The 24,640-nt window shown below is 42.7% G+C and overlaps 2 protein-coding genes across 2 annotated transcripts in view; one reads left to right on the top strand and one right to left on the bottom strand.

Annotated features, from left to right (window-relative positions):
• Ap3m1 (adaptor related protein complex 3 subunit mu 1) overlaps window positions 1-10,347 on the bottom strand; it is a 28,549-nt gene extending 18,202 nt beyond the window's left edge. The window contains exon 1 of the mRNA XM_006251630.5: window positions 9-10,347. Coding sequence (XP_006251692.2) covers window positions 9-455 — 447 coding nt within the window. The 5' untranslated portion in view covers window positions 456-10,347. The remainder of the gene's footprint in view (window positions 1-8) is intronic.
• Window positions 193-24,640, top strand: part of Adk (adenosine kinase) — a 383,203-nt gene continuing 358,755 nt past the window's right edge. Inside the window, exon 1 of the mRNA NM_012895.3 lies at window positions 193-266. Within this exon, the coding sequence (NP_037027.2) occupies window positions 205-266 (62 nt within the window). The 5' untranslated portion in view covers window positions 193-204. The remainder of the gene's footprint in view (window positions 267-24,640) is intronic.

Raw genomic sequence — 24,640 nt, 5'->3', positions numbered from 1 at the left:
TCCCTTACCGTAGTAAATGAGGTCCTGGAGGGACGGGACTTCAGACGCGCGTAGAGCCAATGGTGACAGACCAGAGTCACGGATTGGGCGGAGTTCAGGGAGGCGGGGCTTAGTGGAAAGGGGGCGGGGACGAGCAGAGGGGCGGGGCCACCGGGCTGAGGGGCGGGACGCGCGGCAGAGCCAAACCGCGGTGAGAGTGCGAAGATGGCAGCTGCGGACGAGCCGAAGCCCAAGAAGCTCAAGGTGGAAGCGCCAGAAGCGCTGAGGTGAGAGCAACCCTGCGTGGGGGAGGAGGGAGAAGGCACTTGCAGCGAGCCAAGGCCCACGTGGGCTGGCGCAGCCGGATGGTGACTGCGTTCGTGGGGCCAACCCGCAGGACCTGCAGCTCGGGGAGTTGCCCGCGTGGCTGCTGTTCCCCTCAGTGCCCTCTGGTTCTGGACTCTGCTCAGGTGCATACTCGGCCCTGGCAGCCATTGACCAATCAGAGCACCTGGTCCGGGGGCTGAGTCTTCCTCTGGCGCCACGTGCGAGCCTTCGCGGGCCGCGCTAGCGCGACCCTAAAGGACCTATTTGGAGCTGCATCCTTTCCTAGGGTATTTAGCGGGAAGGCGCCCGGCGCCTCCTGGACCCTGGTAAAAGATAACATTCTTGGAATTTTTTCAGTAGGCGTTGCAGAGCGTTTTGACCTTTTCTGTCAGCTCTCTGAAATTATCTTTGGAGACCCCCTCGCCCCAGGGACCCCCAATTCACCTCAGAGGCTTTGCTAGGGTAGCATTTGGCTAATTGGTTAGAAAAGTTCTTGTTTGTTTTTCTTTTTTTTCCCTTTGCATATTTGATAGGAATGGAGAGCTCTCCCAATACCTGACGCACATGTAATTGGTGTTGCGACTTTCACTTATAAAAAGCCGTTTGTTAAAAAGAAATTTCTTCCTAATAAGTATAAAGTCCGGCGCGTTCAGTGTCTGATGACTTTGAAGTGTTCATTGGAAGGCAGTGATTTTGCTACTAAAAATAGACGCATCAAACTGATTTAAAACCGTGGGGGCTCTTACTGATTATACAAAACAAATTCCATTTATTTCAACATCTCTTTATCATGTTCAAAAAGAGAGTTTATTCACAACATTTATTCACAACTGAAAAGAAAAGGTTAGTTGGGGGTCCCAAATCATGTTCTTGGTTGGAATGGTGATGACCAAATCCCTTTTAGTGGCTTTACTGTATGCCTATTATTCTTAGGTCATTGTGCATGTCTAATACTACAAACGTAAAACATGAGAAACAAAACCAACTGAGGATGTTTTATTTTAAATTTTAGATTATCTGGGCCGGTGGGATGGCTCAGCAGATAAAGGCATTTGCTGCCCAGTTGGATGACCTGAGTTCAGTCAGACTCCAGGACCCACATGGTGGACGGAGTGAACCTATTCTTCTGTTGCTCTCTGGCCCCTCCCCACTAAATAAAACAGATACTGTCTCCTTAGATTTTTCTTTTAATAAAAGTAAGAGTTTGTATATGATCCCTTTTAACAGTGCTTACCATCTGAAGTAATGGTATAAAAGCCTCTATGAAAGAAAGGCAGGGATTAATCAAATTTTATAGGTGCGGAAGCTCAAATAAAACATTTAAGGAAGGAAAATTTGAACTCAGGGCATGAGGTTCAGGCTTATTATTTTGTTCTAGTGTGTTTGCACAACATCCAAGACATGCTTTGGTTTCTCTTTAAATGATCCATGGTAATGTTTACTACTTAGATATGTATATGCCAGTCTCATTCTACATATTTTAACTCAATGCCATAACAACCTGGTAAGAACATTTCTATAATTATCTCAATTTTACCAAAAATGGAACAGCCACATATCTGTCTATTTAAAATTGTAAATAATTTAGTCAAATAAAGTTCACTTCCCAGAATGCTAACCTACTGCTTTCTGCAGAGGCGAAGTTCAAAGATTAGTCGTTTTGACTATGGGGACACAGCTCTTTAATGCTATGCAGAGAACTTTGAGTCGACTGTTCCTCCTTTTATTAGTTTACCTTTCATGAAGGATAGCTGAATGAGAGTGCATTTGGACTGGATTACTCTTATGATTTTCCTGGCAGTTAAGAGATTTCTACCAATTTTGTTTAACTGTTAATACATTTTGTTTAACAGCTTATAAATTGTGAGTGCAGTTTAATTATAGATTCCGTGGAGGACAAGTCAATTAATAAAAGTATTTATAGAGGTTTGGAAGAGAATTTAGGAATTTGGGAGTTGTCAGTTATCTTTAGGGAAATAGTTCTTTCTATTTATGTGTGTGTGTGTTTGTGTGAATGTGCATCACTTGTGTGCCAGAAGAGGGCTTTGGATGCCCTGGATCTAGACTTAAAGAGAGCCGAGAGCCATCTGATGTGGGTGCTGGGAACCAAATTCAGCTCTTCTGGAAGAGCAGTTTGCTCTTAACCATTGAGCCATCCATCCTTCCAGCCTAGGAAGTGATTCTTAACTAGAGGGAATTTTATCTTAGAAGGAACATTGAGTAAAGTTTAAAGATGCTGCCAGAGAGCTAGTGAGATGGCTCAGAGAGGAAGAGTGCTTGCTGCCGAGAACCTAATGAGCTGGGTCAATCCAGAGCCAGGACCCATGTGGTGGCTTGAATAGGAATGGCCCATAATGAGTGGTGCTGTTAGGAGGTATGACTTTGTTGGAGTGGGTGTGGCTTTGTTGCAGGAAATGTGTCACTATTTGGGGCGGGCTTTCAGGACTTATATGCTCAAACTAGGCATAGTGCCGTAGTATTCTCCTGTCACTTATGGATGAAGACTAGAACTCTCAGCTCCTTCTCCAGCACCATTCCAGTCTGCCGGCCACCATGCTTTCCACCATGATGATAATGAACTAAACCTCCAAAAGCCAGGCCCAATTAAATGTTTCCCTTTGTAAGAGTTGCCATAGACACGGTGTCTCTTCACAGCAATGAAACCCTAACTAAGACAGGCCATTTGCACTCGGTACAAACAACTAAATGTAATTTAAAACAAGCAACAAGCTGCCTTGGTGGCCCATGTCTTTAATCCCAGCAGTCTGGAGGCAGAGGCAGGCTCCGGTCCCTTTGTAAATCATATCTGACAGCTATCGAGATTTCCTTGTTTTGTTCCCCTATCATGTTGCTCCCACTAATGTATAAAGGTGCTTCTGGGCATCTTAACAGTACAGAAGACATCCCTCTATGCTGGAGATTGTCAGTATTGTTAAGAGTGAAAAACTGCTTGGTGGGGGGATCTGACAAGATTTCTGCCTTATTCTTTACTGTTGCTAAGGTTTCAAAGAGTCAGATTGTAACATGTTTTCAGTTGGACTTTGAGGAGAAAGAAACTGAGTATCAGACATTTACACAAGGACTACTCAAGTTTCTTTTCTCTCCTTTGGAATCCTATCCAAGCTCACTGCTTCAGCGGTCACCTCTAAGAAGACACAGTACCTTCCAAGTAGTGTTGAACGCATGCCCAGTTTGTTCTTTCTGTCTGTCAAGTATGTGCTATTTTAAGCGTAGTGCTAGGAACTGGGGATGGAGAGAAAGGAAAAGGTAAGATCCAGGTGCTAGTCTCCTTCTAACAAAGTGGAACTTGTGAAAGATGAGACCTGAGCATTATTCAGCTGACTAGAGGTTAACCAGGTGGGAAGCAAGGCATGTGCCTTTACAGGGAAATTCGGAAGGCAGGGCTTCCGTTGGGGATGGGAGACGAGATGACCCGGCCTGACTGGAGCAGAAGGTAGTAAGTGTCTAGGCTTCAATTTGGGCATTTTCATATGTGAGACCCCTATCTGTCTCACAGGTCTCACAGTTTCATGTACCCCAGGCTGGCCTTGAGCTCCGTTTGGAACCAGAGATGGCTCACAACTTCTGTCCTGTCCTCCCCCATTTCACCTCACCAGTGCTGGGGTTTACAGGCTGCTATTACATACAGTCCTCAGAAGCTAGTTCTGACTGTTGAATTTCTCTAAGTGACTTGCTGATCTTTAAGATTACATCTATGCAGGCAAATCCATCTCTTGTCCTACATCTTGGCCTTCTCCCACGGCCCCTGTATCAGTTAGTGGCACTACTAACCTCCTTTTGTCTAAGTTCAGACTTTACGTTGGCCGAGATTTCTTCTTAGCTTTCCGATTCTGTGCCCTCCAATTACAAGTTCCGTCTTACCTACTGTACACACAGCTCTACTTAATCATTAGCGTAAATATTCGTAAGCCGTGGACTTGGTATTAGGAAAGATTGACTCCTAAAAGCCAGTTACCACGATTCTGGCATTAAAGATTGTTCAGAGGGTATAGGGAAGGATGGATCAGTTGGTAAAACATTTCCCCGTAAGCAGGGGATCTGGGTTCTATGCCCAGAAAACATAAAAATGCCAAGTGTAGTGGTGGACTTCTACTCGAAGGCTGCACTGGGAAGGTGACACAGAATCTGTAGGTTGATTACAAGCTGCAGGCTAATGTGTCAGTGTGTCAATGAGACAGTGTGTCAAAAGGAGGTTGACTACATATTCCCTTAGCATGATACCTAAGGTTGTCCTCTGGGATCTATAGGTACAGAACACACAGATATATACACATACAGACACACAGACACAGACACACACAGAGGCACGTACGCATGCACATACACACACAGACACACACATACACAGAGGTACATACGCATGCACCCACTAAAGATTGTTTACCGGTCATATCTTTTAATATTACTTAAAAGGAAATAGACAGCAATTTCTAGTCAGCAAATACTGAGCTTTCCCCAAAGACTGTTTCCTAAGCAGTTCACTCACACACTCTTTTTTTTTTTTTTTCGTTTTTTTTTTTTTTTTGGAGCTGGGGTCCAAACCCAGGGCCTTGCGTTTGCTAGGCAAGCGCTCTCTCTACCACTGAGCTAAATCCCCAACCCTCACTCACACACTCTTATTTTTCTTTTCCTCAGTCCCCTACATCACAGTACATCCTGTGTCTTAAAATTGCATTATAACCTCAAACAAGTCACAGGTAATCAGAGAAGAACTTTAGTGACGTCTTATAAAACACATCTCTCCCTTTGGAAAACTCTCTAAAAGATAATATTAATACAGTGAGCTTGTGGTTTCCTATAGTGGTCTGCAAGAGGATTCAAGGAGGAAAATACATTCAGACCAAAAAAGTCTCTGGTGTGATGTGCAATGTCTGGTCATTATAACTAGTCAGTTGTAGTCTGTTGTTGCACGGAGTGGCACTGACAGGTACCCTTCACCCTTTTAAATCCTACCAAACCCTACCTTTATTAATGTGGCCTAAAGTCAAGTTTGCCAGTTCTAACTATAAACTTCCCATATGTTTATAGTTTAATCCTTTAGGCTTTAGGCTATGAAGGAATAGAAAACAAATTCTTCCAGAGACTTGCATAAGGTCTTTTCTGGGCTTTATGTACTAGGATGAAGTAAATGTTGTAGGACTGTGGGAGAGAGGGAGAGAGACAGAGACAGACTAGCTGTGTAACTGGTCTTAGGTATCCAGGGATAGGCCTGGAAATGCTTGAGCTCAAGGAACATGGAAAGGGTTCTAGCGAAAGACTGGTATTAAAGCTGGGAAGTTCCTCGACCATCCTGGGACAAGGCTTCTGTTTGTGCAGAATGCTCACATTTGGAGTGTGTGTGTGTGTGTGTGTGTGTGTGTGTGTGTGTGTGTGTGTGTGAAGGGAACAGTTATAAAGAGTGTTCTAGTCAGAGTGGAAGGCAGTGGGTAAGGTTGTGGTTTCTGGAATCAAGACACTTGGTGTGATTCCTGCTCCTAATAGATGATCATCTTGGGGAGATTGGCTACTTGCTTTGTGCATCTCTGTTCTCACTTCTAAATGGATTTAGTAAGAGTATGTACTTTATAAGATTGTTAGGTATTAAGAAAATAAATATAAAACATAGTAAATGTTGAATATTTCCAAAAGAGATGTATAGCATTGTTGCTTTGCTTATCTTGTGATGATGTCCCACTCAACTCCAAATTCTTCACCAGTAAATTTTAAAAAGAAACAGAAATAGCAAGAGGTAGGCTTGGTGGTATATACAAGTCATAACAGCACAGGAGAGTCTGAGGCAGGAGGATTATAAGTCTGGGCCAGCCTAGGGCAATTTAGTAAATTTGGTCAGAGGGGTCTATGCCATAGAACCCTTAAAAAACAAACAGACCCCTAAAATGAAAAAAAGTAAATATCTCAAATGAATAACGACGGGGATGAAATCTAGAGTTATACTGAGGGTTTAGGAACTGTTGGAAATAACATGGCCATGAATCTGGAGCCAGATAACCCTTGGTGAAACAAAGCCCTGGGTTGTGGTTGTCTCAGACAAGGTTGAGCTCATTTGCTCTCCACTGTTGCTTTAAGAAGCTGCGGACCTGAAGTGAAGACAGAGCGGCCCCCACTGCAGCTCAGGAACTGTAAATTCCTGTCACCTCATTCAAGAGCACTGAGCTTGGAGGTCATGGGCTCTGTAACCATGGTCACTTGTCTTGAAATTACTGGGAGAAGGAGGAGAAAGTCTGAGATTGTGGAAGGAAGGAAGACCCTTAAAAAAATAGGTACAGCCACCAGGAGATAAATTCACTGGGAAATATTAGAATAATTTCAAAATGACTATTTTAAAGATCTATCAAAACCGAAGTGTTCATTAAAAACCAAACAAGATGTCATGAATAAGAAATATGGGGGCTGGAGACATGGCTCAGCAGCCAAGAGCGCTGACTGCTGCTCTTCCAGAGGTCCTGAGTTCAATTCCCAGCAACCACATGGTGGCTCACAACCATCTGTAATGGGATCCGATGCCCTCTTCTGGTGTGTCTGAGGACAGCTACAGTGTACAGAGGCAGGCAGGTCTCTGGGTTTGAGGCCAGCCCGGTCTACAGAGTGAGTTTCAGGACAGCCAAGGCTTCACAGAGAAACCTTGTCTCAAAAAACAACACAAGGGGCTGGGGATTTAGCTCAGTGGTAGAGCGCTTACCTAGGAAGCGCAAGGCCCTGGGTTCGGTCCCCAGCTCCGAAAAAAAAAAGAAAAAAAAAAGAATAAACAAAAGAATTCAAGGTGCTTCTCAGCGATATAATATGGACCATCTAGGCTAAATGACATACTATCTCAAACAAGTTGAAAAAAACAATCAATGAAAAATAAGATTAAAAAAAGAAATATTAGAATAGGAATATAAATAGGAAAGGTAACAATTTATATGTATTGGAAGTCCAAAAAATTGCTATGAAGGGCGGCAAAGTATTAGAAGAGGCGATGGTTGACTTTTAAGAAAAGCCAAATTCCTCTGGTTGAAAGGGTATTCATTTTGCTAGTATGGCAAGTAGAAGAAAAAAAACCCAAACAAACAAAAATCCCCAAGCCTCAAAACCAAAAAAATCAAACTAAGAATATATAGATATGTTCAATTCTAATTATATTAACTTGTATAAAAAAGTGGAATATTAGTAATTAATTGTGATCCCTAGGTAGTGGTGTGGCAATTGCAGTCCAACCCTTACATGAAGGGTTTCGGCATAAGGATCACTTGAGTATAGGAGTTGGGGGCTAGCCTGGGAAACAATGAACCCCTCCCACCCATCCGGGGGCTCTCTGGATTCTGGAAAGATGCACATACGCACGCACATGCGTTTGCTTAATTTTGGTATGACTGAGTGTTTCTAATCCTTCCTGCTGCCAGCATACACCCTCTCTGCCCCTCTGGTACTCCTGAGTTAATATCTTTTAAAATCTATATGTATCTCTGAGACTCTCAGCACAGTTGGGGAAGTGACCTGTGTGGCCACTTTGCCTGATTCTCACATGTTGTCAGGCCTTTAGGTCTGGTTTTTCTTCTTCCCTGTCATGGTGATCTCTGCTTCCTTCCTTTCTTCCAGTTCCTAGCCAATCTCAAAGCCCTGCCTCAGTCTACCTGTCCAGCCGTTGGCCTTTGGCTCCTTGTTGATCGATCAAAATCCAATTGGGGACAAAGACCTTCAGCGTTTGGACACACAAATCCCTGATTTTGGGGGCCAGATTAATACAAAGCATTAGAACCAATTCCCAACAATAGTAATTATATTTAAGTAGAATTGTGAAGTTATTGGATTTTGTGTGTGTGTGTGTGTGTGTGTGTGTGTGTGTGTGTGTGTGTGTATGCATGTGTGTTAATTTCTCTAAAGGAGCAGAAATGATAGCATGAAAACAATAAATACATTTAATGTCAAGGCCAAGCAGTCCGACAGTGGCTCTTTACTGTAGGAAAGGCCCAGGATCTGGTTAGTTGTTTATTCCACAAGGCTGGATGGTCTCTCAGAGGTCCTAATCTGGTGTTGGAGTCATAAGGAAGCCCTGGGACAGTTTTTAATCCCTGTCATAGTCCAGAAGAAAACTAGATTTTAACACCTGTGTGGGACTGGCTCTGGAACAAGACAGTTGAACTTACCAACAAGAGTGAGGGCAAACAGGCAAAAAACAAAGGGTTCCTTCGTCCATGGTTTTTTATATAGCCTGCCAGCAGAGTCGAGGCTTTCTCATACACATCATCCCTCAAATGATCCAAAAAAGAAAATTCTTCACAGATTGACTAGTTGCTTGGGTTTTAGTTGATTCCAGATGCAGTCAACTTGATAGCCAAGATCAGCCGTCAGACATGCTGATTAGGAGAATTAACTTGGAGAATTTGATGTTCACTAAATACATATTTGGGCCAGTGCTGAATGGCTAAATACCACCATTACAGTATGGTATACCATATAGGTAACACCAAATATATCTGAAACAAAATAGTTGTTATGACTTTATTGTAGGCTGTAATCTTTTGATTGGTATTTCTGAAATCCCAAAGCTCCGGAAACTGGCAGAAAAATTTAAAGTTGCTTACAATATCTCATTTAGTCAGGGTTACCATTGCTGTAATGAAACATCTCAAGGAGGAAAGAATTTATTTGGGTTATGTGTCTACATCATTGTTCATCACTGAAAGGAGTCAAGGCCCGAACTCCAACCTGGCAGGAACCTGGAGACTGGAGCGGATGCTGAGGCCATGGATGCGTGATGCCTACTGGCTTGCTCAGCCTGCTTTCTTACAGAACCCAGGACCACCAGCCCAGGTGTGGCCACACCCACAATGGGCCAGACCCTACCCATCAGTCAATAATTAAGAAGATGACCACAGCTTTATCTTACGGAGTCATTATTTTAATTTAGCCCCTCTCTTTCCTGATGATTTCAGCTTGTGTCAAGTTTGCCGTTAAAATAGACAGCACGTTAGAAATGAATCATTTTAGCTGTGAAAGAAACTAATGTGAAGCTCTCTGTAGTAGCTATCTGAGGCAAATGTGTGCTTTTTGTTTTGTAACTGTCAAAAGTATCTGTTAATGGCACACCACATGAATCCCTCTAGGGCATTTTATAAAATTTGTTAGTGCTCACACTGTCAGCTTTCCTAAGATCTGCAACATTCTGAGTTCTAAACATACATGGTTTTCTGGATTTAAGAAAGGAAGGGTGGAGTGTTTGAATTTCTGCAGGTTCAATGATTTTTTTTTTTTTATAAGTTAGCTGCTATTTTGTTTCCTGTAGCCAAGGCTAGCCTTGAACTTACTATGTTGCCAAGGATGAGTTCTTTAAACTTTGATTCATGGGACGGCAAGATGGCCTCCTCTACCTGAATACAGGGAGTGTACACTCCATGAAAGGAGACTAGACCTAGGGAAATCTCCAGCGTAGTGTAGGAAGATTGAAAAAAAAAAAAAAACCCAATAATTAGTAAGTCAGAACACCACTCACAATTTATAGGAAATAGTAAATAAACACCCTTTCTACAATAATTTTAAGTGTAATGGAAATGGCTTCAACTTATCACTAAAAGATGTAGACTAATGGGTTGGATTAGAAAGAAGGAACCAAGTATATGTTGTCTTCAAGGGGAAAAAAAAAGCTAATAAAGATATCAAAAAACTAAATATCAAAGACTGTCAAGCAAGTGGAAAGTGGAAAGCCTGACAGCTGTCCTTACGTTTGCTAAAGTAGACTGTAATCCAAGCTAATTAGAGAAAGAAAGGGGGACACTGCACATTAATAAAGGCAACACTTTATCAGGAGGACACAACACTTGTAAATATTTGGTTCCTCCCATAGACCATCTGGGCGGGTGTGGGAGTTAGTGGCACTCCTGTATGTGGGGCCAGTCAGTGGAGGTGGCGTTTGTATATGCGGGGGAAGCAGAGTTAGGGTTGAGTGAGCCTGGTAGTCACTGCTACCAGGACCTTGTAGAGAACAGAGTGGTGTGACCCTTAAAGCCAGAGAAGAACTTCACAGACTAGATCACATATAGAAAATACAGCCCTGCAGATCAGTCAGTTCAACAAAAAAGCCGCCTTCTTCAAGGTCCAGTATCTCTAACTTCCTGCTCAGCTTGCACATGGCTCCTCTGGTGTGTGCACTCTGTACCTCGCCTTATCGCTGGGTGCGGTGTCTGGGTGCTTCATTTCACCCAGTGCCGCTTGAAGTCAGCAAACACGTAGCCCTCCTAACTGCTCCCACCAAAGCAGTTTAACTAGACTCGGTTTTTGTTGAATTAATGAATTCTTAGAATGTTTTTAATTCCCCGCCCCCACATTGTGTGTAGATGTCAGAGGATAAGTTTTAGGAGTTGGTTCTGTTATGTTGGTTGCAGGTACTGAGCTCAGGGTAAGCCAGGGCTACATACTGGTAACTTACAAACAAATAATTAAATAAAAACAGCATTTAAGCTTTTGCTTGTAGCATTTAGTGACAGGGAATGGATTCTTGTATTAGTTTCAAATTCTTACCTCTTTGGCATAAATGACTTTATGGTTCCATGACCTTTTATCTTTGCTACATGAAATAAACTGATGTATAAAATCAGTCTAATACTAGAAGACATTATAGCTAAGGAATTCATTTCTAGATTGAACTCCTGGTTTATTTGAGACTAATGGGCTGTTGGCTGCAGTTGTCCAGAGAGAAAATTCCCTCCACACCCACCTATGTCTGTCTCCTATACAGACAGCAACTTTATTAAAGCCCAATGATCAGTGTTTTCTTTCCTTCTTTCCTTCTTTCTTTCTTTCTTTCTGTCTGTCTGTCTGTCTGTCTGTCTGTCTGTCTGTCTGTCTTTCTGTCTTTCTGTCTTTCTGTCTTTCTGTCTTTCTGTCTTTCTGTCTTTCTGTCTTTCTGTCTTTCATACACATACAAGAGCTGCTTGCTTGGTAGAGGAGTGGATTTTCTGAAAGAGTGACTTTAGGTACAATATTTGAGTTATCTGTTGAGATGGTGGCCGGCGAGGCAGTTTGCAGGGTAGTGAGGGTCAGTGACACAGCCCTAGATTTCCAGGGTGCTATGTAATGCAGCCAGTGAACAATGCAGGGTGGGCCTTTTAAGGAAATTTATAAGTATTTTATTTATTTATTTATTTTTTAGTATAGAACAGAGTTTATTCAGGGCATGGAGAGGGGAGTTAAGAGGGTAGTAGAGGCAGAGAAAGGCAGAGGGAGCGAGAGAGAGACAGGGAGAGAGAGACAGAGAGACAGAGAGGGGGAGTAGAGAAGTAGAGGCTGGCCATGAATAAGTGGAGAGAGAGGGGGGAAGGGAATGGGGGGGGGGAAGGGAAGGCTAGAGCAAGAGCAAGTATTTTTTTTTTTCTTTTCTTTTTTTTTTTTTTTTTCCGGAGCTGGGGACTGAACCCAGGGCCTTGCACTTGCTAGGCAAGCGCTCTACCACTGAGCTAAATCCCCAACCCCAAGAGCAAGTATTTTAATTAAAAAAAAATTGGGTTTAATAATTCATCCAGAAGGGGTCACTTGCAAATAGAATATTATAAAGGGATTAATACAGATGTCTAAAGTTTTCTCAAATTTCTTTAAGCTTGACAATATATAGCAAAATAAACATTTCACACCCCGAGCCCAGATCTGGGCTAAACAACCATGGCATTGAAATACAAGAAAATCATGGCTTTGACAAATAAGCAGTGCCCATGTGCTGTCTTTGAAGTTAACCACATTAGAGGTTTGAGCAGAGTCTTCTTGGCTTAGAGCCATGACCGAAGAAGTCTTAAGTCCTTTTAAAACAAGTTTTCAAGATTGTTTTTCCTCAGCACAGCTGAGATCTTAATCAATTTTAGTTCTTAGTACGGTTGAAGTTTAAGCTGTTATGTCAAAAGGTAAGGCAGCCTTCTACCGTGACTAAGTCTCTGTTTTGACACACTCACAATGCATTGGTTGGGATAGCATGTGAAGGCCCCTCAAAGCGTACACTAACAAATTCCACCTGGACTTGTCTGCTACTTAACCCTCATGTAAATGTATATAATTGCACTGTTTAGATTAGAGCTGCTGTCATAAAGCACAGGTCTGTTATTACCTTCAGTAAGTACTAAGTGTTTAGAATCAAATAGTGTTTTAAGTAACACGAAGGAAATGATTTGTCTTTTTTTTTTTTTTTTTTTTTCTTTTTCTTTTTTTTGGAGCTGGGGACCGAACCCAGGGCCTTGCGCTTGCTAGGCAAGTGCTCTACCACTGATGATTTGTCTTTTTTAATGGGTGGATAGGGGAATAGGTTTTATAGGTGATTCGGTGGACTTTGGATGAGAGAGAGAGAGAGAGAGGGAGAGAGAGAGGCAGACTGTGTGTGTGAGTGTGTGTGTGTGTGTATGTGTGTGTGTGTGTGTGTGTGTGTGTGTAAGGGCTTGTATGCTATAGCACATGTGTGGAGGTCAGAGGATAACTTGTGGGAATCAGTTCTCTTCTATTATATGGGTCCTGGATTGGGCTCCAACCATGCATGCATGCATGCATGTATGTATGTATGTATGTATGTATGTATGTATGTATGTATGTATTGAGACAGGAGCTTCCCAGGTAGCCCAGGGTAGTCTTGAGCACCCAATATGGCCCAGGGTGGCTTGAATTTTCAGGGATACTCCTTCCTCAGCCTCCCAGGTGCTGGATGTCAGGGGTATACCACTACCCTTGCTGAAGGATGCTTTGTAGAGAAGTACATTTCTGTGCTTCCAGACAAGGATCCCTGACAGTGCAGCATCCCTTCACACACACCTGACCCCTTTGACCACAGTTCTTTGTGAAGCTTGCCTGCGTTCTGGAGAAGACTTGATGGTGTCTTGTAAATCTCAAGTCAGATGAAAAGGTATTTAATTGTTTCCTTCTTGGCCAAAATCTTGGTTTTTTTTTTGAAAATTTTCCTTCAAATGAGAGTCCTTACTGTGTTTCCCTGGCTTGCCTGTAAGTTCTTAGGAGACCAGGCTGGCCTTGCGTTCACGAGAGTCCCTGTAAAACCGCCTTCCATGTGCTGGGAAGAAGTTACATGCCTCTCTTTGGGCATGAGGCTGCTTCTTGAAATTAGACTGCCACAGATTCTCTCAGCCCAACTCCCCAAGGACTGCTCGGAAAGGCTGGAGGGAATGGGATTCGGGAGAAGGGTAGGAGAGGGCTGGGTGCAAATTCCTAGGGCAGTTGTAAGTGTTCCCTCCTAAAGCTGGGACTTCCTGCACATCTTGGCTTTGGTTGTGAGAGCATTCGCGGACCTGAGGATGAGCCAGAGAAGTTTGGAAATGGTGACTCAGAGTTGCATATAGTTCTATTGGAAACTCCGCAGACATGTTTTAGACTCCAGATCGTTAGTGCTTGGCGAGGTACTGACAAAGATCGAGTCTAGTGTTTGTTTCACACTGTTGTGAGACTCGAAGTCCAAAGAGGTTTATTTCTCCAGGGAAAAATAGCTAGTTTACTAGTTATTAAATATCAGAGGTGAGATTTGATCCCACAACTTTTAACTTCCCATTGTAATATTCTCTGAAACAAATGAAACATCGGTTTTCTTTGGATTTTTGTTTTAGATGAAAATAACACGTTTAAAGGAAATGATAGTAGACTGGAGTGATTGCTCAGTGGTTAGAGCACTGACTACAGCACTGGCTGCTCTTCCAGAGGCCCTGGGTTCAATTCCCAGCAACCACATGGTGGCTTACAACCATCTGTAATGGGATCTGATGCCCTCTTCTGGTGTGTCTTTAAAAAAAAGAAAATGATAATTACTTTCAGCTTACATTTTCTTATTGATACTTCTGACATCATCTGAGGTGCCCTTAGTTGAGGAATAAACCCAAGGGTCAATAGTTCCTCCATGCAAGCCTGGTCTACAGATTGAGTTCCAGGGCTTCCAAGGCTACACAGAAAAACTATCTGGAACCCCCCACCCCCACCCCAAAACAAACAAAGAAGATTTCGTGGTGGGGCTCATCTCACACTCAGGCCCTGACTCATCCTTCCTTGCTGTTCATGTTACAGTGCAGATCTACGAATTGAAAGCTCTTCCAGTGAATTCTGTACGCAGTAGGCGCACACACTGCTAACGATTGTGTGTTGTCATCAGGTTTAAACTTTTAACTTTCCAGTTTCTTTCCTTCTTCACACATGGAGTTTAATTATTTTTCTGATTTGTTTTTGTCTTACATTTAAACACGCGTACCCCTGTGTGCCGCATCTCACGTTTGCTGAGGTCGAAGGACAGCTCGATGGAAATCGGTTCTCCTACCTTCTGGCTCCTGGAGACTGAGCCCAGTTGTGGTGCTTGGCACATGCCTTCCTCTGCCGAGCCGTCTCGGCTCTGCAGATGTGGTGTTTCCACCCAGGAGTAAATATTCTCTGTGGCATACACTTGGTGGTGTGTCTTACCTGGCTGAACTCACCGGGTTTGAATTTTAAGCAGCTTCTGTTTTCTAAGTAATAATTGCGAAAGCCAGTGTTGCTTGCACTTCCTAGTTAAAGTGTCCCAGGTAAGAGAATAGTTTCTGATGAGTTTAAGCTTGCTTCACAGATTTTGTGCTTTTCCTTGATTCTAAGCGTTTGAGTGTTATCTTTTTAGTGTTATTAGTTATTACGGTAATGGAGGATGGAGGCCGGAGAAATGGCTCAGCACTTACAAATGCCTGCTGCTCCTTCAGAGGCGCCTACTTTGGTTGCCGGCACCTGCATCAGGTGCCTCCTTGGGCATCAGCGAATACATGGTGTCCACACACGTGGGCACGCTTGTGCAACACATAGAGCATAAAAGATAACCTTTACCCCAGTTCAGAGAGTTCGTGCCTGTAATCATACATTGAATTTCAGGACTAGGACTTAACCTGTCCTATGTCTTATTATAGTGTTTTTATCAATTACCCACAATTTTGAGATCTAAAACAACCGTCAACGGTGAGGTAGAGGATTAGAACGTTAAAGAGGCCTTTGCTTTAGCCAGCGCTCCTGCCTTACACAGGGAGCAATTACTAGTAATCTTCTAAGGAGCTAATAATCGGTTAATACTGTTAATAGCTTAAAACCCTATCAGAACAGCAGAGATGAGACTCTTTTGCTTTAGAAATGGCCATTGTAACAAATAACCTTCAGCCAATTAAAGGAAAGAACTTTCAGCTTCAGTAGTGGTGAGTCCCTAGCACTCAGAAAGCTGAGGCAGGAGGATTGAATTTTTAAATCAACCTGGGCTACATAGCAACACCTGCCTTAAAAACAAACAAACAAACAAACAAACAAACAGGACTGGTGAAATAGCTTAGCATGTAAAGGTGTTTGTCACTAAGCCTGACGACCTGAGTTCATTCTCTGAGACCTACATGATGGACAGAGAACACCAACTCCAAACACATTGTCCTCTGACCTTCATACATGTGCTATGGCACCTATGAGTCTATACACACAGTAAAAGAAATAAAATGAAAATAAATAAAAAAAGCAGTGGCAGGAGTGAGAGTTCATATTTTAACCCAGCAGTCAGGGCACAGAGGCAAGTGGATCTTTATGAGCTGAGACCAGACTGACTTGTGAGTGCCAGGCCAGTTAAAGCTACGTAGGGAGACACTGTTTCAAAATGTACAGAAAAACAGTAAACAAAAAGTGACCTCTATAAAGAACTGTTAAAGTTTCAGGTAGCTTATTTAAAAATTTTATGCTTATGAGTGTTTTGCCTGTATGCATTTCTGCATACCTCTTATGGGTATGGGTTCTCACAGAGGCCAGAAGAAAGCATTGGGTACTCTAGACCTGGAGTTACAGATGGCTGTGAGCCATAGTGTGGGTGCTGGGAATTGAACCTGGGTCCTCTGGAAGAACAGTGCTCTTAACTGCTGAGCCATGTCTTTTGCTTTCCCCAGGCAACTTATTTTTAAAAGTCCGATTGAAAAAATTCTTTAAATAGTGTTTAAAGTATCCTAAAATTTCATTTTTATCCTGCTTTATAAACGTAAGAAAAAAAAACCTAGAAGGGGGAAATAGATTTGTGAATGAGGAAGGGAAAGAGAAAACAAGATACAGTTGACAAAGAGAAACATTCTTAGTTCCTCTCAGCTTCCTGATTCTTTTATGACATCCTTTTTGGCTTTTCACATGTTCTGAGATATGTGAGTTTGTGAGAAACTTCTGGAGGATATAAGTTGTAATGCCTTTGGACTGTTAGCACGGTACAAGGAAAAGAGCTTTGGGCCCATATCAAGATCTTAGAGGGGTTGGTTTAGGTTTGGATCTCCCCTGTGAGGAAAGAGTACAGACTCACGTATTTTTCAGACTGAATTGCGGATCAGTCTGTTTTACATCACCAGTAGTTTATAAAAGAGAAGCAGGCACCTATCTGGCAGAGTCTTCTAATTCCCAGCACTAAGGAGGCTGAGCAGGAGCATCTTGGGTGTGAGGTCTGACTGAGCAGTTAGTGAGGTGAGGAGACCTTCCCCTGGAGGAGGGGCAGCAGGGGAAGAAGAGGGTGGGTTGTAGCGGTGCACTGTTTGAGTTATCCGTATTGTATCACATTGTAGCACAACGTAAAATGTCGTCCTCACAGAGAATGTGCTTTCCTCTTCCAAAGTTGAGCTCCAAGAGTTGGTGGGTCAGAAATTCAGGATGGCACTGAAGTTGTTACGTCAAATATACTCTGACAGGCATTGTAGCTAACACCTTTAGTCCCAGCACAGGGCAGTGGTAGGCAGATCTCTTGAGTCTGAGGCCAGGCGCAGTACAGAGTGAGTTTCAGGACAGCCAGGAGTACACAGTAAAACAGTGTCTGGAAAAGGAAAAGAATCTTACTATGTATCCTAAAGCTTACAACCTTACTTCAGTCTCCCAAGATCACAGGCATGGGCCGCCACTGTAAAGTAACTTTTTATCAATCAGCTTTGTGCTGATATAGTGTGTGTCTTGCTTGTCTAGACCAGGCTTGCTTTGATCTCACAGTCCTGCTTCTGTTGCCCTTGTGCTGAAGGATACTTTTTATTTACTCATTTTTATTTATTTTGAAATTTTACTTCATTTTAATTTATATGGACCTCTGGGTGGGTTTGTATGCATGAGGGTGCAGGTGCCCTCAGTCCAGAAGAGGGCATCAGATTCTCTGGAGATGGAGTTTTAGGCCTTTCAGGTGTGTGTTTAACCACTGAGCCATTTCTCTCAAGAAAGATTTTTAAATTAAAATGGTGATGATGATGATGATGGTGGTGGTGGTGGTGGTAGTGGTGGTGGTGGTGATGATGGTAGTGGTGATGGTGATGATGATGGTGGTAGTGGTGGTGGCGGCGGCGGTGGTGGTAACGTATGGGCTTTTCTGCCTCCATGAATGTCTCTGTATGTCTGATGACCTTGAAGGACAGAAGAAATTATTGGATCCTGTGGGACTGGAATTACAAATAGTTGTAAGCCTCCATGTGGGTACTGGCCCTTGAACACAGGTCCTCAAGAAGATTAGCTAGTGTGCCTCACTACTGAGCTCTCTCTCTAGCCCCATCATTTCAAAACCAACAAGGTAGATGCGATTATTTTTTTCAGAACATTTTTGATTAAAAATACACTCTGTATCAGAGACCACACTCAACCTTCCTCTCCTGTGGAAAGTGGTAAGCAGTAGGGGTTAGCAAAGGACACACCTAAGGGGCATTTAGAAATCAGTAACAAGTGGAACCCTTGTGAACATTTGTGGTCACTTCCGAGTCTTTAGGAGAAAAAAAAATCTTAGTATGAAGTGATTCTACTGATGTTAAAATTGATTTGCACAACAAGCTAAATTCCAAGGTTACTTAGCTTAACAGTAAATTGGCTATTTCCCCACACCCACCCTCTCCCCCTTCTCCTCCCCCTTCTCTTTTTCTTTGTTACTCCAGGCTGTCCTCAAACTCTGTAGTTTAAGCTGTGCCTCGACTTCATGTGCTTTTGCCTCAGTTTCCCCATGGCTGGAATTATATATGAATGCTGTCGCACTCTGTTGGCGCCTCAGTTCTTGGAGGGTGGGAAAGAAAAGTTTGTTTTGTTGTGATTAAAAAAAGAGTCATTCTGACAGAAATGAGACTGTGGTTGGAAATTTAAAACCCGAGATCTAAGAAAAGCAATGAAGGTATTTTGTGCTAAGCTGTAGCTACTTAGAAAGCTGTGTGTGACTGGATTCCTGCCTCCTGGATAAGAGTGTGTGAGACCTGGGTATTTATAAAAGTCTCAGACTTGTCAGACTTGTCAGAAGACCTTGAGTTCACACCAGTAAGAAGACTGTTTTCCAGCCTGCATGTAATGAGCCCAGTTGGGAAGTCAGTCTGCCATGGCTTGCATTTCTGGGCTACGAAGGATGACACGAGGCAAATAGATGATTTGGCCACTTTGAACTTCTGATTTTTCTCTTCTGTAAAATGATAGTAAGGTGTTTCCTGCCAGGGCTGGCTGCCGTAATCCCAATGGGAAAGAGCTTGCAACGTTCACAGCATTGGGTGAAGTATAAATGAAGGCAGTAAATTTTACATACCTGAGGCTGCTGGAAGATCCTCAGGTAGAATTGTCCCCTTCAGGCTGTTGTCCTAGTGAAACTGCACGCACAAGTCAAGTTACGTATTTTTATTTAGTTGGTAGAAAACAGAAAACAAGGGTGGAGAGATGGCTCAATAGTTAAGAGCACTTGCGGCCCTAGTAGAGCTCTGGCTTATGTTCCCATCACCTACAGACAAGGTGCCCTGTGATAGGCAGGCTGTAGCTACAGTTCCAGGGCTTCTTAGGCCCTCTTCTGGCCTCCACAGGTACTGCATACATGTAGTGCACTTAGATGTGGGCAAAATACTTAAAATCTTTAAAATACTTTAGAAATCTTAAAACAACAACGAGAGAAAGCATTATGGTTCAAGACAGATTAGAAAATATATCGCTTTTCCTAGATCTCTGCCCCTGGCTTGACTCTAATCTCCCAAGCTCCCAGTCTTTATCAGTGAGTTCCAGCTCCAGCCTCAGTGTCTAGTCCTCTAGCAAATGACCTGGGACCCAGCTGCTTCACAGCCCTTCCTATCTTTGCTCGCAGAGCGAATGTCCCGAGTTCTTGAACTCAGCTCCTGAGCTTTTGCTTTCCTGCTTCTCTTTTCCACTCAACGCGTATGAATGTATGAAGTCCGGGCACCGTCGTGAGATCAGTTTTCCATTGTTTAAATGACAGTGGCTTCCTGTCATGTGTCTACTCATTGTATTTCGTAGATCTGTGGCCAGATGCCCTTCTTTTTATTTGTTTTTCTTACAGTGGTGGTCGAGATCTTTTAGGTTTGCCCTGTGTGGAAACGGGCTTCCCCACCTAGTTCTTGCCCCTGAGTTCTCCCTCGGTAGAGAGAACGTCCTTGACGATCCAATCAATGCAAAGGCATTCCCTGCGTTGACATCTTGGTTGTATATCACTGAATACCACCCTGGCCAGCAGAGTGACCATCTGTGATAGGCAGGAAGGCAGTTCAGTTCAGCACAACGACGTAGCCCATGTTGGTTCAAATATCAGGAATGATCTGGAATGGTTTATTTTAGGCATATTTAAGCACAGCAAATATATATATATATTTATATAGACTATGTGTGACGCTTTCCATAAAGATGGTTTTATAAATTGACTACATGTGACGCTTTCCATAAAGATGCTTTGTGTAGATCGGCAAGCTCATGAGAGATAAGTGTCTTGGGGGAGAGTCCGTGTGGTCTTGGCCACACAGATAGTGCAATGCAAAGGTCCAGGCTGTTAACCACATCCACTCTCAGCCTCTGGATGGATAGATAGCATCTGAAGGACCAGCCCCGTGTGTTTAACAGCTCTAGTTCCCCTAATGCTTATCTGTGAGCACAAGACCCTGTGTGCCTCCCTTAGAGATGGTTCGGTGGTTCTTGTTCGTTCCTTAGTTTTTCATCTGTAACACTTCAGCCCGAATGTAAATCCTACAAAAGGAGAATCGCTTATCTTTGCTGCATATCTAGTGTCTAGCACAGAAGAGGGGAATCACACATACATACGTGTGTGTGTGCATGTGTATTGAGGTATATATGTATAGTGTGTATGTGTTTTAGACAAGACATCACTGTAGCCCTGACTGGCCTGAAACTTTCTATGTAGACAGGGCTGGCCTTGAACTCACAGAGCTCCCCATTGCCTCTGCCTCTGTAGTGCTGGGATTAAAAGTGTGTACCACACTCAGTAAATATTTGATGAATTAATGAATGCTTGGGAAGCAGTGTTGTATACTTTTAAATAGTTTTCACTGAGCACCAGTTCACTGAAAATTAAACACTTGTGTGACTACGCCTGAGAAATTGTGTTAAAAAGTTTTACTAAGGTTCAGTCACTTGACGTGCTATTGTACACTTCGAAATCTCCAATGAATTGTCAGGTTCCATATAAAGATTGTTTGAAAAATGGAACATTAAAATGAAATATAACCTAAGAATGTGCAGATAATCAGAAGTAGTCAACGTCTCGTAACATGTCTTGAGATAGCTATATATTCCAGCATTTATCTGAATGATCTTCTCTAACTAAAACTAATGTTAATTGGTTCTTTAAAAAGACAACTCAGGAGCCAGATGTGGTGGCGCATGCTTTTAGTCTTAGTGCTCAGGAGGGAGAGGCAAGTGGAGCTCTGTGAGTTTGAGACCAGTTTGGTCTACAAAGGGAGTTCCAGGACAGCCAGGGCTGTTACAGACAACTCAGTTTGTATTGGGACAGAAGTACACAGTTCTTTCTTTAGTAAGAACTGAAGTGCATCTGATCTGTCACATAGAACAGATAAGGAAGCTGATGATCAAACCATTTGTTGAAGGTTAGACAGTTTTTGGCAGGCCCACCATTAAAATACCCATCTCCTTGGTGCCGGAACTGTGGCTCAGTGGTTAAGACCTCATTCTGCTCTGTAGAGGACCCCAGATTGGTCAGGTTACTCACAACTGCCTGTAACACCAACTAACTCCAGGGCATTCTGTGTCCTCTTCTGGTTTCCTCTGCACTCAACATGCACATACCCTACCCCAACACCCATGCACCTCATTAAAAAACGATACAAATAAACCATTAAAAGAAAAAGAATCCCCACCTCCACGTTCCTGGCCCCCTCCCTCATTTTTTGTGCCTTATACTATGGTATGACTGCTTGTTTTGAGACAGGGTCTCACCGTAACTCTGGTGGCCTCGTAATTCCCTGTGTAGACCAGGTGGCTTCTCTCTGCCTCTTGTACTAAGTCGTTTTATGCAAGGACACACGTTGTAAGATGCTTTCTCTTGTAAGTAAGATAAAACTGCTTTGAAAATACAATCTTTTTAATACCTAGTAAGGGGATGTGTGTAGGAGGTTGGTGGGCTGCATTTTTAAGAGCCACGTGGGAAATAGTCCACATGATAACAACTGGACTATTCAAGCACAGCTCCAAAGTGCTATTTTTACTTTTAATTACCGTGACAAAGTGATTAACCAAGAAAATCATAGATACTTTGTTATTATTCCTGTCTTTAAAAGTTCATGTATGAGCTGGAGAGATGGCTCAGAGGTCCTGAGTTCAAATCCCAGCAACCACATGGTGGCTCACAACCATCTGTGATGGGATCTGATGCCCTCCCTCCTCTGGTGTGTCTGAAGACAGCGACAGTGTACTCATAAACATAAAATAAATAAGTAATCTTAAAAATAAATTCACGTACGTGAAAAATGAGACATTTACAAAAAAAAATCCAGATCCTCTAAAAATAAGGGCAGTTTTGTTAGTTGTGTTCTTAAGATTATAGAGTTTTTAAAAAGAGCAGGGATGTTTTGCCTTTTTAAACCATTTTAAGATGACAGTGTATTGGGATCTAGGTAAGGGGTAGAGTATTTGTCTAGCATCATGAGGTCCTAGGTCTAGTCTAATCCCCATCCCCACATACATACACAAGTGTGTACTACACACACACACACACACACACACACACACCACCACCACCAACAACAACACTATTATTAAATAAAGTTACCATCACAGAGCTAGGCATAGTGCTATACGCCTATCATCCCAGCACTTGGGATACTGAGCAAGAGAATTATGAATGTAAGGCCAGCTTGAGAGACGGAGGGAGGTTCTATCTCAAATAAATTATCTGCCCCCTTCTAGTGCACGTACATTATGTGTAGCAAGCACGTAAAATTAGGCACAGCTTTCAAAAACAAAAATAATTGATATTATAAAAATGCTAATGACTGTAAAGCCGGTGTGTTGGTGGCCTGGTGTGTACCTCAGGTGTGCACCTCAGGCTTTGGGAAGCAGCGGCAGAGGATTCGAGTTTAACGCCAGTTGGCCTGGGCTACAATAGTGAGTTCTAGGACAGCTGGAGGTACAAGGTAGAAAGTCCGTCCCAGAAAACCAAACAAAACCAAAAACCTCCAAAAGGAAACCCGCTTGGGCCACAAACCTGAAATCGATACCAGGACTCATGGTAGGAGAGAGCTAACTCTTGGAGATGTCCTCTGTGCTCCATGGGCACACCATGGCATGTGTGGGACAGCCCATAAATAAATATGACAATAAAAACAGTAAACACAAAAGACAGTGGGTGTTAGAAAGTTTAAAAGCTGTATCAATGTGGAAAATTTTATGTGAACTTTCTTTCTAGTGATGATAGTTAGGTGTGTTTTTCCCAGTCCTTTTTTTTTTTTTTAAATTTATTTATTACATGTAAGTACACTGAAGCTGTCTTCAGACACTCCAGAAGAAGGCATTGGTTCTCATTACAGATGATTGGGAGCCACCATGTGGTTGCTGGGAATTGAACTCAGGACCTCTGGAAGAGCAGTCAGTGCTCTTAACCGCTGAGCCATCTCTCCAGCCCCCTCTTTTTTTTTTAAATGAATATATGACACGCGCTTTTTAAAACTTCACAGATTATATTCTGCATTTTTGCTTTTTTAAATTTTATTCTATATCTCTGAGCATTTTTCTATTTCTTTGATAAAGTATGGAAACATTTCATGATTGCCCTATAATATTCTACTATTGAAATATTACCTTGCTATGTAATACATTTTCGGTATTGTTAATGATCAAGTTTGTAACTGGATATAGAATATTTGTCCATGTTGTCTACTTTTTAATAAGTAATTGCTTCAAAAAAATGAAATTTCTGTTACGCATTGGCAAAGGCTTTCCAGAAATGCACTCATTTATCTTCCCACTGAAAACGTTCTGGAGTGCTTTTCCACTTTATTGTCCTCTCAAAACAGAGTGGCTGCTTTTTAAGAGCATTACTTGTTGTTTTGGGCCTGGAGCGTCTCTTGAGAAGATGAGTAGGTGGGGCCACTCCTTTGTTCTGCTATCTAGAGTCAGTCAGCTACTTGGGGCTCACTGTCTGCTTTGCCGCAGCCTTTCAAACCGAGATTAGATAGAGTGGACGGAAGAGCAGTTGAGAGGGTTGGGGGGTGGATCAGTGCATGGGGCCTCTGCCCTCTAGCTGGTTCCTCAGCTTCCTCAGTTTGCCTTTACCCAGCGGACTCTGGAAGACCAAGCACATCTAAGTTCAGTTCCTTTAAGTAATATATTTGCGTTTACGTTTCTCAAGTAACTGAGCCTCAAGAGAAATCACATATATTTATCCGGTCCCTTCAAACTTTTTATTGCTTCAATTGCTGAGCTATCTTCCTCCCTTCCCCTCCTCCTTTAGCGGCCCTGAAGATTGAACTGAGTGAGGCCCTCATACTCAGGAGACAAACACTTTACGGCTGAGCCAGGCCTTCGTTTCCTCTCCCCCATCTATGCCTTGATAGTGTTGGACTTGTTTCTGACATATGCCAGACCAAGGAAATTGATCACCATTGTATGTGCTCAGTAAATGAATGCCGCTGGATGTTGTCCTCGGCTAACGTAAATATTATTACACAGAGAATAAAGGAGGAATAAGCAAAAGCTATTTGGGGCATAAAGCATTTACTGATTCCACCCCCTGTGTTTTCCTGCAGTTTATTAGTGATTCATTATCGGCTTCTTCACTCACTGTAGCTCACTATAAACTTGAGCATCAAGTTTATACTGTGGCTTTAAATGCTTGTTTCACAGCTCAGGTATTGAGGAAAGCAAGGTAATCTGACATGCGTGGCAAAATAGGGCATTGGGTAGTTTGGTTCGGAGGATGTAAACTTTATTTAGTGCATATGTGGATCACTTGGGTACATACTAAAAATACCGGTTGTCGGGACCTCGCCTCACTTAGATTCTAATTCACAGTTTAATGAACCCCAAATACATTTATATTAGGTAACTGTTTAAGTGTTTCTGAAGTTCAAGAACGTAATTCAGCGCGTCTTGCAGCTGT

This window comes from Rattus norvegicus, chromosome 15 (assembly GCF_036323735.1).
Source record: "Rattus norvegicus strain BN/NHsdMcwi chromosome 15, GRCr8, whole genome shotgun sequence".
Classification (NCBI taxonomy): domain Eukaryota; kingdom Metazoa; phylum Chordata; class Mammalia; order Rodentia; family Muridae; genus Rattus; species Rattus norvegicus.
Note: the sequence above shows the minus strand (reverse complement) of the source record. Positions and strands in the feature narration are given on the sequence as shown.